This window comes from the organism of the source record quoted next, unplaced genomic scaffold (assembly GCF_019419815.1).
Source record: "Pyrus x bretschneideri cultivar Hongxiangsu unplaced genomic scaffold, Pyrus_bretschneideri_v1 Contig24, whole genome shotgun sequence".
NCBI lineage: Eukaryota > Viridiplantae > Streptophyta > Magnoliopsida > Rosales > Rosaceae > Pyrus > Pyrus x bretschneideri.
The window spans coordinates 1,854,864-1,871,706 of NW_025999546.1; the positions used below are offsets into that span (position 1 = coordinate 1,854,864).

A 16,843-nucleotide genomic window follows, 5' to 3' on the forward strand; every position below is an offset into this window, starting at 1 on the left:
TGTGGGTGTGTAATTACTGAAATGGGCTTTTGATGTGACGGGGGGATGGGGGGAAATTTTAATGGTTTGTGTCGCGGTGTTTGGCCTTTTTGAAAATATTTTTTAATCATCACGTATTATTATATAAATAATAAGATATGTGTGTTTAAAAATTAATAATTTAAAAAATAAAAATCTTCACTATTCTTATTAAAATACGTATTATATTGTTTAAGTTCCTGTTATAATTAAAAATTTCTCGTCTTTTTGACCCGGCGGGGATTTCGCATATTTGGCGGTAAAAAGCAGCAACTGTTGCCCCCGTGAATCAGGGATTTAAACTTTGTAAATCGTGAAGGGGTAAAATTAGAAAAAAAATAATAATATTAAACATCATTGAATGATAGAAATAAAAAGGTAGATTGTCTGTCCTTCCATTTTCATACTCTCCTCATATTTTTCTGTTTGTGTGGTCACAGTTAAACCACGTCAACATTTTATATTTCTATTACTTTTGGTTTTATTATTTCTATAAAAAATTAATATAAAATGTCATAGCTTAACTATGATCACACATCACAGCAAGGCATGGAAAGAGTATGGAAATAGGAAAGCAGACAATTCACCTCTTAAAAATAAATAACTGAAATTGAAATAAAAGATTTAAATAGTTATGAAAATTAAATTTTGGAACAATGCAGAGCAAGTTAGAATGAGGTAAAAACTTCAAAGAATCATACTTGATCAAATTTTGTTGTTGAGTTGGGTCGATTCCTTATTTAATTACGTTTATTTAATCATCACAATCTAAAATTAGATTGTGTTAAGTTGGGTTGAGTCGAAAGAATTGCCCTTTTTTCTCTACTATGATAAGAGTAATGCTAGGAAAAATAAATTTACAAACTAAATTATATGTCACCAATAGGAATAAGCATGTTTATCAATGTTTAAGTAATAAATTAATCATCAACTTCCATGTTTTTTAGTTTCCACAACTTTTTCTACAAATTTAATCTCTCAAGCATTACCCCTACGATAATAATCATGTTTGTTATTTTCTTTTGATTTATTCACTATGATGGCCAGAATGGAGAGAAAAAAAAAGTGTATGAAATTTGTTGGAAAGATATAAATTAGAATGGTGGATACAGTGACTTGAAATTACTTTAGATTTTGAGGCTGATGGTTTTGGATATGTAAGTTTAGAAGTCCTAAATATTTGATGTGTTTGTTTCGTCTTCCAAGATAACTATCAGACTGCGAAAGTAGGTACAAGTTCTTGAAATAAAACACTCAAAAGCATTGATATTACCTTACCAACTCTTGGGTGGAAATTTTTTTCCAAGAGCCCAGTATTCACGCAATAACTCCACATGTCATAAAATAAGTGAAGAGACTCGCCTCCTCTTGCATTATGACATGTGAAATAGCGGTTGAATACCAGGTACTTAGAAAAATCTCTCCACGAGAGTGCAAAGATGCTACCACATAAACAGGCACCGAGCGAAAAAATAAGTTGATATCACATTGAACACTGAACATGAAATAAGTAGATGAGGACAGTTCGAACATGGCAGGGTTTCAATTACGGGGAAAAGAAACTTTACAAGTATTACCTCCCCAAACTCCCCAAGGAGGAATTCCAGAATTCCTTAACAAAGCAAGACGGAATGTCAAATGAATCCTTGGTACAAAGAAGCAAACGACACGGCGAAGCGAAAAGCGTGGAGGACGCTGCTACGACAGAGGTGCTCAATGACACATTATTTCTTTTCTTCTATATGGAGGCTCATCAATATGATTAAATTATGAATTCTTACATCCCAAACTTTGGGAAAATTGGGGGAAAACTGTACATCATAAATTTCTTTCACCTTTCACCTACCCAGATTATTACACACCTGTATTCTCCAATCTTATTGTCCACATTGCGACAGTAATGCCCCAGTAAAACGAAGCAATCGGCTTTTCCTTCAGGCTACCTGTCACGTACGGGAAAAGAAACACAGCTAGCTCTAAGACAAATAAATTTCTCTGGATGGGAAAACCGGCTTTGGCTTTCCTCTAATGGACTTCTAAGACGTATTACAAAGGGTAGGTCTCGAAAAATAAACCATCTTACACTGTACAAAGGGTTAACTGCAGATGCCAAGCATGGTCAGCTCATTGCTTTATTGGACGTAGCTCCCAGTACCCTAGTGGACCAATGGTTCGTGATTCCGGCATGTCGACTCATTGCTTTATTGAACGAAGTTCCCAGTTACCCTCACCATCAATGAACCGTAATTCCAGGGAATGGAATGGTATTAGAGCAGGACGCTGAGAACACGTGAAAGCAGAAAACAATAAATAAAGTTTGTGACTCAAGACCTACCCTATGGTGCTAAATTTTGAGAACTAACTCACACTAATATCCGGCAGAGAGGCTCCAACAATAAAACCAGATTAATGTCCTAAAAGGTTCATCTCATGTACACCAAAATGCAGAATGACATACAGCTACATATAGTTATAGAAGTACTTACTTGTGAGGAGGTAACAACTGTGATATTCATGTCTTTCGCAAGCCGATAAAGTTGTTCTTCGACATCAACGCTCGTAGCACTGCCAGTTGTTCAAGAAATAGAAAAGGATAACGGAAAAAGAAGAAAATGTAAGAAGAAAAATTGTGTAGAAAAGATATTAGATAATGACAGACATCTCTTTAAAGTGAAAGAAGAGAACAAACAAATGGGGAGTTATGCCACATACTTGGTGCATTCATCAAGGATCGCAAATTTAGGCTTGTGGAAAAATAAGCGTGCCTTCAAAACGTAAGATATCATGTCAGACAACATAGAAATCCTTGAAAGAAAATAAAACAAATTGCTGCTCAAGAAAGAGTTGAGACTCATATTATCATACCATGCCCAATCTCTGCTGTTCCCCAAGAGAGAGTGTGTCCTCCCAATTCAGATTCGCATCCCAACCACCTTCCTCCCTTTCCAAAAGATAACTCAATCGAACATTCTCCAGAATAGTTCTTAAACGCATGTCTAGAATATTGATGTTGTCAGAAATTTCTTCACCTGAATTAGAACAATTAAAATCTTCAAAACCTGGTAGTTGAAAAGTGATTTATTTCCTAGGGTAATAGCTAGCACTTATATCTCATAATCCAAAATGAAACATATGACCTACATTAACCCACATCTATATAAGAGAAGAAATTTCCGAAAGAAATTTACCTTCTTGATACAACTTCAATGCCCTTAACTCAGCCTCCTCACAAGATAGAGGATAGATAATTTGATCCCTGAGTGTTCCCAAACATGTATACGGTCGCTGAGGAACATAAAACACTCCACAACCAGAACCAACATCTTCCTTAACATGTTGTGACGGTTGAGAGATTCTTCCACTCGTGATGGGCCAAAGACCTCTAAGAACTCTAAAGACAGAACTTTTTCCACTCCCATTTGGACCTTTAAGAATCGCATACTTCTCAGTTGTAGATTCCACAGCAAATTTAAGAAATAGTACTATGTGAAAAAAGAAAACAACATTAAACACTAACCAGTAACAAGCAAGCTTTTCCCAGGTACTATATCACATGTTAACTTCCTGGCCAACATTTTCTGTGATGGGGTGATAATATTAACTTCAGAGAAGGTAATGGCATCTTCAGAATGAAAATCTCTCCCCTTAGATGGTGACAGAGTAACAGTTTCGGAAGCCCCTGAATAACCAACAACTATGGATGCATGAATGAAGAAATGTCAGGTAACTCTAAAAATACCTACATTATTTTATTCTAATAGATTTATCTTATACAATAATAAAAGAATATTCACTTGGCAATTTAAAAATACAAGAAGCATATACTAAATAATGAGAAAATCAGAAAACAAGCTTGGACAAAGGTACATATGCACAATTCATCTATGCGGTGGTAAGATCTTTATATTTTTTTTCAAAAATATCATTTAGGTCATTTGTACATATGTTTCAGTCACAGAAGCCACCATCGCCAAAGGCATTAAGTTGTAAATAGCATAATCTTGTTTGATCAGTATACTTTTCTAGTAATGGAAAGTTCTCAGCTCTAATGCACCAACATGATAAGTACTCTCCATCCCTACAAAATGCTGACTATTGACTATCTGTCAATACCCTGTTACGCTTGTTTTTTCTGCAAGACCATCAGTTTACCATATGCTTTGCCCCATAGAAGACAGCAACCATCACGTAACAGGTAACTAATTGGAACGTTAAAACTTAAAATATACACTAAGGCACAAGTAATGGGGGAGTAGCAATAGAACCACGCCTTTTTCTTTTGGGCTGGCACATCGACTTTACCATGCATCAGCCACTATCTGTCGAATTACATTGTGGGCCAAACTATGTAGGTCTAATTCTCATTAGAACCCATAATACCCTTGGGCAAGAACAGGCACAAGAGTAAGTTTCTCTATTACAACCTGGATAATAGGTTCTAAATGGAAACAAACCTCTCACTAAGTGGGACTAAGGATGCCCACATATGAATCTTACCAGACCCCAAACTGTTGGGAGACACAAGCAGATAACCTTTTTTTATCCATGGTATTCACATCTACAAAGAGACGCATGGAATGGATCTTAATTGCTACACTCAAAAGGATGGTTACCATCTGACTATGTAACAAAGTGCTCAAGGAAACCTCTCTCAATGGCTAAAAAATGATATACCATTAGTATAGATCGAATTCATAAATGTGGTTGTCATTGAGTGCGGAAGATGAAAATCAATAGGAAAATGATGCAATCGTGACATGATTGTCAAACATTGAAAACATACCAGATTGTGCAACATCTAGAAGCTCTTCAAGCTCAAAAATTCTGTTGATGCCGCCAGACAGTTCAAGGAACTTCCTATGCAATTCCAGAATGTCGCCGAAAGCTAAAAAGCTTTGAGATACAACAGATGCTAAGAAACGCAATGCATGTGCCAGCTCACCTGAAAGTGTTATAACATGTGAGAGAGAAGAGAGATTATTATAAATGCATCTATATCATAATCATAAATAAACCCACCTTGAGTGGATATCAATGCTCGGTCTCCCTTGTGTTCCATGGCATATAACAAGCTCAGCCCCCACGTCACATTATGTGGAAGTTGTTTTGTGGTAAAATCATCCAGAATACCGAACAACCACTTCTTCTTCAAAAGAGACGAGGAGTGATCAAGAAGCTCCTTGAACTTAGATTCAACCATCTGTTTAGTAATATAAATGTGAATCCGTTAAATTAAATTACCATGCATACATAAGTGGGCACTCAAAATACAAACGTTGCAAATAACGTTCAAATTTATTTCTAAACTCGCAATAATTTCAAATTTTGGTAATCAATATAACTGAGTCAGAGATGAAACAACTCCTACATATTGTCATTTGGAAGAAAATAGGCATTTGATTTGTTTTTCTTTCCTTCATTTTTTTTTCCAAGAATGAAGGGATACCGAAGAACACTTTATGAAGACAGTATGACTTGCACCATTTCAAATTATATATGATATTATGATTTGGACCAAGATTGAGGATTTCAAAAGGCTTACAGCTTTTTCTCTAGAACCACCTCCAAAGAAAGCAACAGACTCGGCATGAGCACGCAATCTTTCATGCATAAACCTAAGTCATGAGAGATATCATATCTGAGATTCGCATTTACCACAAATGACTCAGCATCAGCAATATAGGAATCAGAAACTAAAGTTACCTGAACGTTCCTTCAAGTTGTTGTTCTTGACTCACTAAATCACCAAATTCAGGGGCAACAGCCCTCAGAAAACCTAGACCCAGTAACATATAAGCATATAATATAGCAACTCCCATCCGCCCCGTCAAAAGCTTCATTCTCCAGGTGAACCTTATAATACCAGTAGCACACAAAAGTAAGAACCAAGGATAGAAGAAGCTAGTCCAACTTTCAGAAACTTCAACAAAGGATAATAAAAGAAACCGAGCCTTGCAAAAATTTCAACATGGCTAAAGAGCTCATAGCTCACCAGAGAATGTCCACAGATGGCTTGACCATTCCTGTAACCAGTCCCGACAAGTCAGAGGTTAACTTTTCTAGGTCCTGAGTAATTCTCTGATCTGCATCTATCTTCTTACTAGACATGTGGAAGACCTACAGCGTATATATTGACAGAATTGAATATCATTCTCGTACTTTTGACTAAACATATTTAAAAAAACATACAAATTGCTGCCAACTGAACAAAATAATATGAGCATGTTAAAACATTTAAGGCTGCTAGACAACTTCAACGAAGGAAAGATGAGGATATCCGACGTAAAGCAGGAGTAGCCGAAATTGAAGGAAAGATGAGAGAAAATCGGTTACAGTGGTTTGGACATGTGCAACGAAGGCCTACTGACGCTCTGGTTAGAAGCAGCGAGTACGGGACAGAGGTCCAAAAGGCCGAAGGGGTAGAGGAAGACTTTGGAAGAGACTCTAAGAAAAGACTTAAGAGTACTTAGATCTAACGGAAGACATGACACAGAACCGAGCGCTATGGCATTCTAGGATTCATGTAGCCGACCTCACTTAGTGGGAAAAGGCTTTGTTGTTGTTGTTGTTGTTGTTGTTGTTGTTGTTGTTGTTGTAGACAACTTCAACCAACAGTTTCACAAAATTCTTAAAAAACAAAAAACAAAAGGAAACAGAATTAAATGAACATCAAAGAGACCTCCAAGGAAAAAGAAAAAAGAAAAAAAAAAAAAAAAAAACCTGATCAAATAATTTCGGTAAGGCTACCTTGTAAAATGCATTATTTCTCAAGTAGTTCTTGAGTAAATGTTGAGTTAAACGGATCCTCCACCCAAGAGCCAGCCTGGCTGTCAAGTGCCTGTGCAACAAAAACATAATTCGCATTACCATAAGAGCATTGTCACTTGTCATTTAGTTCCTTCGCCAAGATTTAAACACGCATGTAAAAATACATATGCTAAGAGAACCCTCAGGTTGTGGCATATATGGAGTCTTGTGATTAGACCCCCTTCAAGGATCATCCCTACAATTGATAAGCCAAATCGGATAGGTGAGTCATGTTTGTTGACACTCTATGTTCATCAACCTATTTGACCACAATTAGGTGACCAAGAGTTTCCAGTATTACTGACCTAGTGAAGGGGGCTTAATAACCTAGTTGACTACGCACAGAATGGGACCAACAGTGTTTTCCTCTTTTCCTAAATTGAGGTTCCCTCTCTAGAATTTTTTGTACAGACTAAGAACACAATAGAAAAATATTATGGTTTGGCTTCAACATCTACACTAAAGTAATACAAAAAGTGAACAACTTTTTCCAACAAAGCTCAAAAACTATAAATAATTGAACACAAATTTATGTTTAGATGAACACATAACTAGGGAAATAAAAATTCAGACAAATCTATGTGGTTTAGAGCGTTTTACATTCTATTGAGTAATGAAACTACCTTAAAGAAGGTGCAATGAAGGACGATGCAGCACTCTGAAGCACACTAATGCCAATTAGACGGATAAAGGCTGCCTTATCCTGCTCTAGTACAAATTTCACAGTGGTTCCTGCATAAAATAACCACACATTGGCCATGGAACAGAGAAGTTACAGGAAAGAGTTCGGTTTTGGCGCTCACTTGGGGCTTCTGTTGTGTTTTGTTTTAGCATTATCTAGCATTTGTATTACTGCTCTGATATTAATTTCTATGTAGTAGCCATACTTGTAACTTTAGTGTTTCAGCAGTAGTTATATTAAGAAGATAAATAACATGTTTACTCAAATAAATAACTTATAATTTAATTAACCACAGGTTACTCAAATATTCTTGTCTTACTAAGGGAAGAAAAATACCATTTAATGAAGCAATACGATCTGAAATCCATGTTCTTGATACCACGAGAAGAGCAACTGCAAGCAGTTGTGCTCCTTGTTTATCAAGGACTGTGGGGATCTGGACAAGTGGCAAGGAGTTCAATAAAATAAATATAGCTTCACGATCTTAGAAAATGGTCAGAAAATAGCACGATATAAATAAGGTATGATGGGCAAAGGAAAATGCAGTGTCCACATTAAGAATGTACCAGTAACAAGTGATACCTAATAAACAATCATCAAAGATACAATAAAACAGGACAGGAGACTTTTAAAAGATCTGATGTCCCCTCATGTCCCCTATATTGATTTCATGCCACATTGTCCACCCACTTAACTATAACGTATCTTGTTAACCTTCCATAAATTAGAAAAATAAAAACTACATTTTAAAAAGAGAAAAAAAAAAAAAAAAACCTAGCAGCTACAACCGCAATCGCCCACCGAACCCAGCCATCCACCCAGTGCAATCACCCACACCACCGGAGGCAACTCCCTCCACTACCTGCCGCCAGCCAATGTGAGGGCCCCAACAGAGGGAACGCAAAATACAGGGACAGAGGATACTTGCATATAGTTAAAAAAGTACAAGAGACTGCAACTATGTAAAGTCCTATACCCCAAGAGAACAAATCAACAATTTTCATTTAACAATCCGTATATCTTCATATATATTGAATTTATGTGATTGAGAGAATTTAAATGTCACTTTTTGGCCAACAGAAGAACTTTCACATAACAGCCATATGCAACATGATTAGAAGTAACAGTATAAAAACTCACCAGTACTTTGAACATAGCTGCTACTCTCACTGGCAAAGCTCGAGGGGGCCTTTGGAGCCGTGGAACAAATGGAGCTATGGCACACTGATCCTCAGAAGGAGACACTGCTATCACCTCACCAATGTATGATTGTGCCTTCGAATTCGAGATTGTGGAATCCTAGAATTGAATTAACAAACAAATTTGTTAAACAGCTGGGTAAATATAAAGGGCATTATATCTAATACTCTAACATAAAAGTAATAAAAGTAAAAAGTAAAAATTTAAAAAATTAAAAACCCGGACCATTTTAATCGTGGTGAATGCACGTTGAACTGTCATTGCATCACTCTGCCTGTTTGACTCAGACAACATCATATTTCTCCCACCTTCATTTAGGAGAGAAGAATCCTCCCTGGAATAGTACGGGGAAATTCTAATAAACAATTCTCTAGTATTTTCAAAATTAGCAGACAATAATAGTGCCAGATAAATTAAAAAAAAAATTGCAGTCCAACCTTTTGACCTGAACACTCCAACCACCTTCACCATCCAAGGACAACACCACATCATGAAATGCAACTAATGCTGGACGATGGGAGATAGTAATGCATGATGTTCCCATTGCTCGAACTTTAGCACAAAAACGTTCCTCCATGTCAGTTGTGACAGCACTCGTGCACTCATCAAGAATTGCAAATTTAGGCTTATGATAAAAAAGTCTGGCCATCCCCAGTCTTTGTTGCTCCCCGAGAGATAATTCATCACCCCAATTTATCTCTTTCTCGGGTGGATACCGGTCTAATAAATACTCAAGGTCAACCTTCAAAACAGAAAACACAAATTCCATCCAATAATTATGACAACTATAAAGTTCCTATAAAACCATCTGAATATTTACAACACATATATATAAAGAAATGACAAGGACGAAAAGGATAAAACAGGAAAATCACATTTTTCAATAACTCCACCATTCCACTGCGTGTGAGTGGTTCAACCTCTTCATCCGCAGTAAGAGGATAAATCAACTGATCCCGTAGTGTTCCAACAGCTGTGTACGGTCTTTGTGGTACATAGAAAATTTCTTTATTGAGATCAGTTCCAACACCAGGTTTCACAATATGGCCAGATACCAAGGGCCAGAGCCCTCCTAGAACTCGGAAAAGTGAACTCTTCCCACTGCCATTTGGACCTTCAAGAAGATTTCCATAAAGTATAAGTTCAATGTATTTTCCAACACACTCAAAAATTCAATGTGTCAAAATCAGCAGATACTTTGATGGACACACACTCACTCATCCATCTAAAGTAGAGCACATAAGAATCAGCAGATACTATTTTCTGGTCGAAAAATCAGCAGATACTTTGACATACACACAATAGGGCTTGAAGCACTATTTCTGCACTCCCCTTGACCAAATCCATGCATATTAGGATTACTCATTAATGGCTGATCAAGTTTGATATGTTCAGTTTCTGAAAAAAGAAGTTACAGTCCTGGAGAGGAACTTTAAGAGGGGAAATGCACTTGCCACATACCTAATCACGTAGCTGTAGAAGAATACGTACAAACCCAAAATGAGGGATATGAGAAATGGTGCCCTTAACTAGCGCCAACTTGTGGATGGAGGCCAAATTTGATTAAACCAATGGATGTTTTGTAATCCAGTAATCAGTAATTACTTCTTGTTAACTTTCTTATTGAAGGGAGAGACTTATATCCCCACAAACAGAGTTGGACTCCAAGCCTCCGAACTATTTTTTTCATAACTATGAAACCAAACATACTGATATATTGGCAGCATTTTGATTACTGGAGTTCCACCGGAGGTCCTCTATCCCAATCGTAGTTTTCTTACAAGCCCCACCCCACACTCAGTTAAATAATACAACTTAGCTAGACCCTACCCTTCAAACAACCTACTAGACAAGACCCATCATAACTATCAGAGTAAAAATCAATGTCCCAAATGGAGAGGCTGCCAAACCCTATACAAAAATAATATCATGTAAAAGCAGATATTTTCTTTTCCACTTAATAATGAAATTGAGCAAATCATGGCAAGAAACACAAAAGATAAGAAGGAATGATGGCAAAGAGATAGGAGACCAGTACAAATAGAACGAGGTGGCACCATATGAAAATAACCTTGAGTCCCAGTACTTACCTGTAATCAAAAGATTAGATCCTGATTCGACCCTAAGTGACAAATTATCCACCAAAACATTACCCGTGGGCGTGACAACCTGGATGGCACCTTCAATATTAAACCATATAATGCACAAAAATGGTACAACCAATGTAGAAAATTTAGTAAATTATACACACCTTGACACCTGCAAATTCAATGTAATCAGCTTGACTAAAACAATTTCTGGTCCCAGAAGATTTACTATTAGCCACACTTAGCTCTCTTGATATGGCCAATAATTCATGAATGCGATCAGCGTAACCACTGTAGAAAAAGAAAATGGAGTCAAATTTGAAACAGTTGGGCACAGGACATGCTTGATGACAATACATAACCATAGAAGACCACTTTGAGTGAAATCTCATATTTATAAGAAAATAAAATGCAACTTATCCTATTCGTAGAAAGAGTTTCGTTATGGAAATTGCAAGAGTTAGCAGAGACAAATTTCTATTTACAATCTACCCAATCACCTGAGCCGATTTAGCTTTCTTGAACTTATCGAAAGAGTTCCCAAAGACTGAAATAGTGAGATTATGACACTAGTATGATATCTTAAATTGCTTAACATCTCTGCACGGCCTAAAGTTGAAGCGTCGGGCCTCAGATGTCCCGAAAAGAAAGGCTCAATAATCAGTATAACAGCAACTGTAGCACCAAGATACTTCAATAGAAAGTCCTGAATCATGCCAAACCACCAATGGTCATGAAGGACAACACGCATATGCCCAATCAATGTCTCAAACTTCTTCTTAATATGAGATTCTTCTCTATTCTCCCCACCATAAAATGCCACACTTTCTGCATGGGTCCTTAATCGAGAATGAAGCTGCCGGTACTCCCCTTCCAATTGCTGTTCCTTGGACATTAGTTTCCCAAAAGCAGGAGAAAAATTTCTTATCATGGCCCCAGCCCCTAATACATATGCCTGAAAGGTATCGCAACACGTTCAGCTGGCAAACTACAAAAGTCACTATTTACCATCTTAAATTGCAAGTTATGAGAAAGTGATCAGATTGTGCCAAGACATCTATATATGTACCCCTGCTAAGATTCAAAATCAGTGCAATAGATAATTACCAATATCCAGAAGACATATTTTGGACTGGCATATGAACACAACCGCCAAGTATAAAGTACACCATCAGTGACAGCTGTCAAATCATCCTGTACAATTTCACTCAACTCTGAACAGAACTTTGGCACATCACTTGCAATTCGCTGTTCAGGATTTGTTATGCGACCATCAACATGAGACATTTTGTAGTACGCAATATTCTGTGATTCAAACAAGAATTAAACACAACAAAAGAAACCACAATACAAGGAGAAAGCCCAAAAAAATAATAATAATGCATACAAATAAAGATTGATATTTTCTTGGTCAGCTTAGGGTGGGCAACAAAACAAATTAAATCAAATTTGCATATTTTTTATGAAACATGAGTGCCATCTGTTTGGCTACAGCTAAAGATTATTGACCATTTTATTCCAAACGAAGATCAAAAGTAAAAGCAATCAAACTCACATGAAAAATTAATATAAGACCATACAAGAAAATTGCACCAGTAAAATAAAATATAACCAATGCTAAAAGAAACTATATTCACTATAGTAAGATTCAAGTCGCTTGGGTGTCTCATTGTTGATGACTTCTTTACAGTTCTTCTGTTTCTCGATGTAATGGCACCAGTATAATAAAATACAACCAATGTTACCCATAATCTAATTTAATCAGACATGAAATTGATATGGTTACCACATTCATTGAGTATAAAGCTGTGAAGCCATTTGAAAGAAAATGCAGAGAAGCAGATCAAGGTGAAAGGAAGATTAACTCGCAACATACTATCAAGTAACAAAGATAATAATAAGAGAAACCATATTCCAATATCATTATAGTAAAAATAACTACCTCAAAATAATGGGAATGGATAAGTTTTGTCAATATTTTTCTGAACCGCAGACTTAAGGTTCCTGTGATGTACTTTGAAGTAGAATGCATGGTTGATACAAGAAAACATAATACAATATTTTCAGAAATCAACCGAAAAAATAACGGCGCACGTCGAAGGAAAGCTGCACGGAAAAGAAATCCTTGGACTTTTGCTAGTCTGTTGCTCAAAGCAGTTCGCAACACCTGCAAGTAATACACGTGGTGAGATAAACATAGATACTTCAAATAGATACTTCAAATTTAGAAGACTGACTCAATACATGCTAAAAAATATAGGTGTTTCAGAAAAGCAGGAAATCAAAATTTAGCTTGCATTGCATTAAGAGTCTCTTTTATTCACATCTTGTCTAAGAATTAATAATACATTAAACCTTTATTTTAAACATCTAATGATCGTCCTACAATCAATGTTATAATATACATATTTGTTTCTTATAAAAGTAAAGGTGCATGTTATTAGATTGTAAGAGGAAAATGGGCATGCAACGGGTGTGCAAGTATACGTATATATGCTTGTTCGAGTGTACTTAGGTAAAAATCATCAATCGAAATGATCAATGTAAATAATATCATGTTAATGAAGTGGGGACTACTTGCAAGACAACAAGGCCAGCTTTTGGATATCCCCATAGATCATACACTTACGTATGATACACTAATATGGATCAGTTAGCTAGTCAATTGAATAAAGACTGCAAAACAGAGCTAAACAACATGGCAATCATACAATCTTTTGATTTGGTAGTGTTTGGTTTTTGGGGTTACAATTACTTCAAGGAGCAGTCAAAATCTGTACTTTTGGGTTTGAGTTTCTTTTACAAGAAAAAATTCAACAAAGTTGATTAACAAAATGTTCAGCAACTATGCTTACTTTTAATGCTGATAGCACAGTATAATTCTTCAACTTGAGACTCCTAGAAGCCTTAATGTGATTCTAAAGATTCTTTACATTTCATTAACATTTTTTTTACTGCCAGGCCACCCAACCCAACTACAAAGCCAATTCAACATAACTATCCTATTTACAAATACTAACACAACCACCATTAACTTTTATTTTCATAGGTCAAAACTACTTTGAAAAGATGATTCACCTAACCAAGTGTTCTCTCAAAAAAAAAAAATTAATCCTGTTACTCCTCATCCCTTGTTCCTTCAAAAATTATTATATCCGTCCCCATCCACGCCACCCAAAGATTGCAAACACAGCATATCTCCCTAACACCATACCCCTCTCTCTTTCACCGAATAATAGTTCAGAAGCATTTTTTTATATGCACAGCAATAAGGCGGTCTTTTCTGAACCATATAAGAAGTATTCACCCTCCCATCAGCCATAGTCTAAAGCTCAAGTGTAGATGGCCTTGAGGCACGCCGGCCTCAAATGCTCAAAAGGGTGGAATCAAATAGTTTGGTGGGTCCCCGTAATTGGTGCTATTCAGAGGCCATCTAAGTGAGTGTGCCATAAATGTTCAAGTGTTTACCCTTAACAGCACCAATTTGATAACTAATAATGTAATCCTTCAAGGTTCAAATGCCGACAGTAAGTTAAAAACTTAAAAGTTTGTTGGAGCTACAGTACACACAAAAACTGTCAACTAGGTAACACACTCGTTAAATGCTCATAAGTCTGGAATCAAACACTCAGGTGTGTACCTGTAATTCGCCCTATTCAGAGGCCATCTAAGTGAGTCTGCTATCAAGTGCTCAAGTGTTTACCCTTAACAATGTAACCCATCAAGGTTCGAATGCCGACAGTAAACACTTGAATGTTCAAAAGTGTGGAATCAAATACTCAGGTGTGTAACCGTAATTGGTGCTATTCAGAGGCCATCTAAGTGAGTGTGCCATCAAATGCTCAACTTGTTTACCTTAACAGTAACACTCGTTAATAGAATAAATGTAGTATAATTCCGGAAACGGGGTTGACTGATGAAATTTGAGTTGAAATAGTCACTAAAGATTATCACCAACAAAACCTATTATGAAGAGAAACTCAAGGTGCTTTTCTTCTGTCCACGAGGAGGAGTATTTGGAGCTTGTCCAAGGTTTTTGTACAGTCATATTATAGAGTAATAGGCATTATCCACCACCAAAAACAGAAAACAGAAAGGGTATTAAAAGTAAATGACAAAGTAAATCAAGCATTTTGCATATAATGTTTACAAACCAGAAGCTTACCACTATGGAGAGTAAAGATAAAAGATCCCTCACACCCATTTGGCCCATCTCAGATAAGAGAATTGCAGCAAGGACATGAAGAGACTTCAATCCCCCTTTCTTACGTGGAGGTTTCTTTAACTTGTGATCGTTCAACAAGGCCTTCTCCGTTGTTTCTTCATTATCATTAAGCCCATTGTAATGACCATGAAAAGCATGTTTTTTATGGTTTAGTCGCGATTGAACATATGCAGCCGTCCCACCAGCAACTACGATACCAGTGGCAAGTAGTAAAGTTTTCCTGTGCAGGAATAACATTAGCACAATGCCATATCCACCTTCGCATATTTTCCTCAAATCATACAACATTAAGTGCTAAAATATATTTATGCCAATATGCACCACAAAACGAAGAATGGCAAAATTAAAAAATAATAATAATTCAAAATTTATAATCCGGTACAGAATTCCACTATTAAAACATCAAATTAAGACAGAAATCTCGCAGAAAATCGGATCTAGCAAACACCCAGATACCAATTAATCAAAAAACCAAAAACCCATCAAAATTAACCCAGAAATGAACACTACCAATATCATTAAATAGTAAAAAGCTGATGAAATTGTGTAACTCCAGTGAGATTGTGAACAAGAGTCGGTTAATACTGAAAAGCTTCGATACAGATTGATCAATTGATAGAAATAATACCTCCTCGACGCCATGAAATTGCGGCCATGCTCAGTCAATTGCAGCAGCTGAAGCGACGGCATGGCTGAACCAGTGAAGAATTAAAGATTCGGAAGCAATAGCCACAACTGAGCCGGTGGGCGGGCGGGCGGGCGGGCGGGCGGGGGGGTTTTCAGCTTCTTCTTCCTCTTATTCTGCTCTGCTTCGACCTCTTCGACTCCCGAGCTCCATCCAAATCCAAACGGACCGACATATGAAAATTGGGAAATTGGGAAATTGTTAAGTAATTGTGACGTATGATGATCATATATGATTCATGCAGCCTAGGGAAGAGTGTAAAATGGAGCTGTGTGGCTTAATTGGCGATTGCCTTTCTTTGCGTGGACAGTTTGTCCACCCTACCCAACCAACTGGGTCCTCCGCCTCTTACTCGAGCTTCAAATTCGACCCCACCCGAAGTTTTATAGTCCGAAATGGTTTTTAACTTTTTAGCTAGGAGTGAGGATCCTCTGATGATTTCGGAATCATTGTACGGTTATAAATTATTATAAATTTTTTTGTTTAAAATTAAATATAAACATTATTTGATGAAAAATGGTCGCACGATATACGATGAACGGATGTAATTGGAGGATCCCCTCTCTTTAGTTAGTGTGAGATAGGATTAGAATTTGAGAGTTAGGGCGCGTTTGTTGTACTAAACTATTTTGAATTGGATTAACTTTTAGGATAGAGCTGGACTAGTTAAATATTATAGGGTTAATCTCAGTTTACTACTCTGCAGTTTCTTGATTTTCAACATTTGGTATATGAAGTTTTTTTCATCCCAATCTGGAACCTAAAGTCATAATTCTGGGACACTTTCATACATCCGTAACTTTTCCGTCATAACCTTTATTAACTGATGATGTAACATCCACGTGACTAATGATTAGGCACCACATGTCAATATGGGTCCATATGGATATTTTAAAAATCAAAAAAATAAAAAAAAAAATATTTTGTACCCACCGTCTCAAATCTGCAATTTGTTTTGCTAAACCTAAACCCCTCAAACTTGCAATTTGGTTGAAGCTTCATCTTCCCGCAAATTTGCAATTCCAATTCGCTTTCATCCATAAGCCCATTCTCATCCCCATCCCAATCCCTCTCCCCAGTACCCTCAGTATATTCCTCCATCGCTAACATTGTTGCGAGATCACCTTCATCCTCCACTT

The 16,843-nt window shown here is 36.8% G+C and overlaps 1 protein-coding gene across 4 annotated transcripts; it reads right to left on the bottom strand.

The window, feature by feature from the left end:
• Positions 1–1,537: 1,537 nt before the first annotated feature.
• LOC103929523 (ABC transporter D family member 1) lies at positions 1,538–16,038 on the bottom strand. 4 transcript variants are annotated; one of them, XM_048586154.1, is made up of 26 exons: positions 15,648–16,038; positions 14,960–15,239; positions 12,737–12,961; positions 11,902–12,099; positions 11,295–11,749; positions 10,959–11,085; positions 10,798–10,876; positions 9,583–9,821; positions 9,145–9,449; positions 8,933–9,041; positions 8,648–8,806; positions 7,844–7,943; positions 7,449–7,557; positions 6,766–6,856; positions 6,011–6,135; positions 5,722–5,871; positions 5,561–5,633; positions 5,038–5,218; positions 4,802–4,960; positions 3,536–3,697; positions 3,207–3,443; positions 2,884–3,047; positions 2,731–2,783; positions 2,505–2,583; positions 2,102–2,298; positions 1,538–1,961 (listed from the first exon to the last, which is right to left on the bottom strand). In XM_048586154.1, the coding sequence occupies exons 1-25, from the start codon at positions 15,707–15,709 to the stop codon at positions 2,212–2,214; spliced, it is 4,008 nt and encodes a 1,335-aa protein (XP_048442111.1). In that variant the 5' UTR covers positions 15,710–16,038; the 3' UTR covers positions 1,538–1,961; positions 2,102–2,211. The 4 variants fall into 4 exon arrangements, with proteins under 4 accessions (XP_048442111.1, XP_048442110.1, XP_048442108.1 ...); XM_048586153.1 differs by having other exon boundaries at positions 1,538–1,957; positions 3,536–3,712; positions 15,648–16,037; XM_048586151.1 differs by having other exon boundaries at positions 3,536–3,712; positions 15,648–16,037.
• Positions 16,039–16,843: the final 805 nt, after the last annotated feature.

Bases quoted from the DNA above. Each gene is read 5' to 3' on its own strand.
- LOC103929523 (XM_048586153.1), bottom strand. From the start codon at position 15,709: ATGCCGTCGCTTCAGCTGCTGCAATTGACTGAGCATGGCCGCAATTTC. The intron at 11,750-11,901 runs GTAATTATCTAT...GATACCTTTCAG, and splicing joins AATATGTCTTCTGGATATTG to GCATATGTATTAGGGGCTGG. The intron at 10,877-10,958 runs GTGTGTATAATT...GGTGCCATCCAG, and splicing joins TTGAATTTGCAGGTGTCAAG to GTTGTCACGCCCACGGGTAA.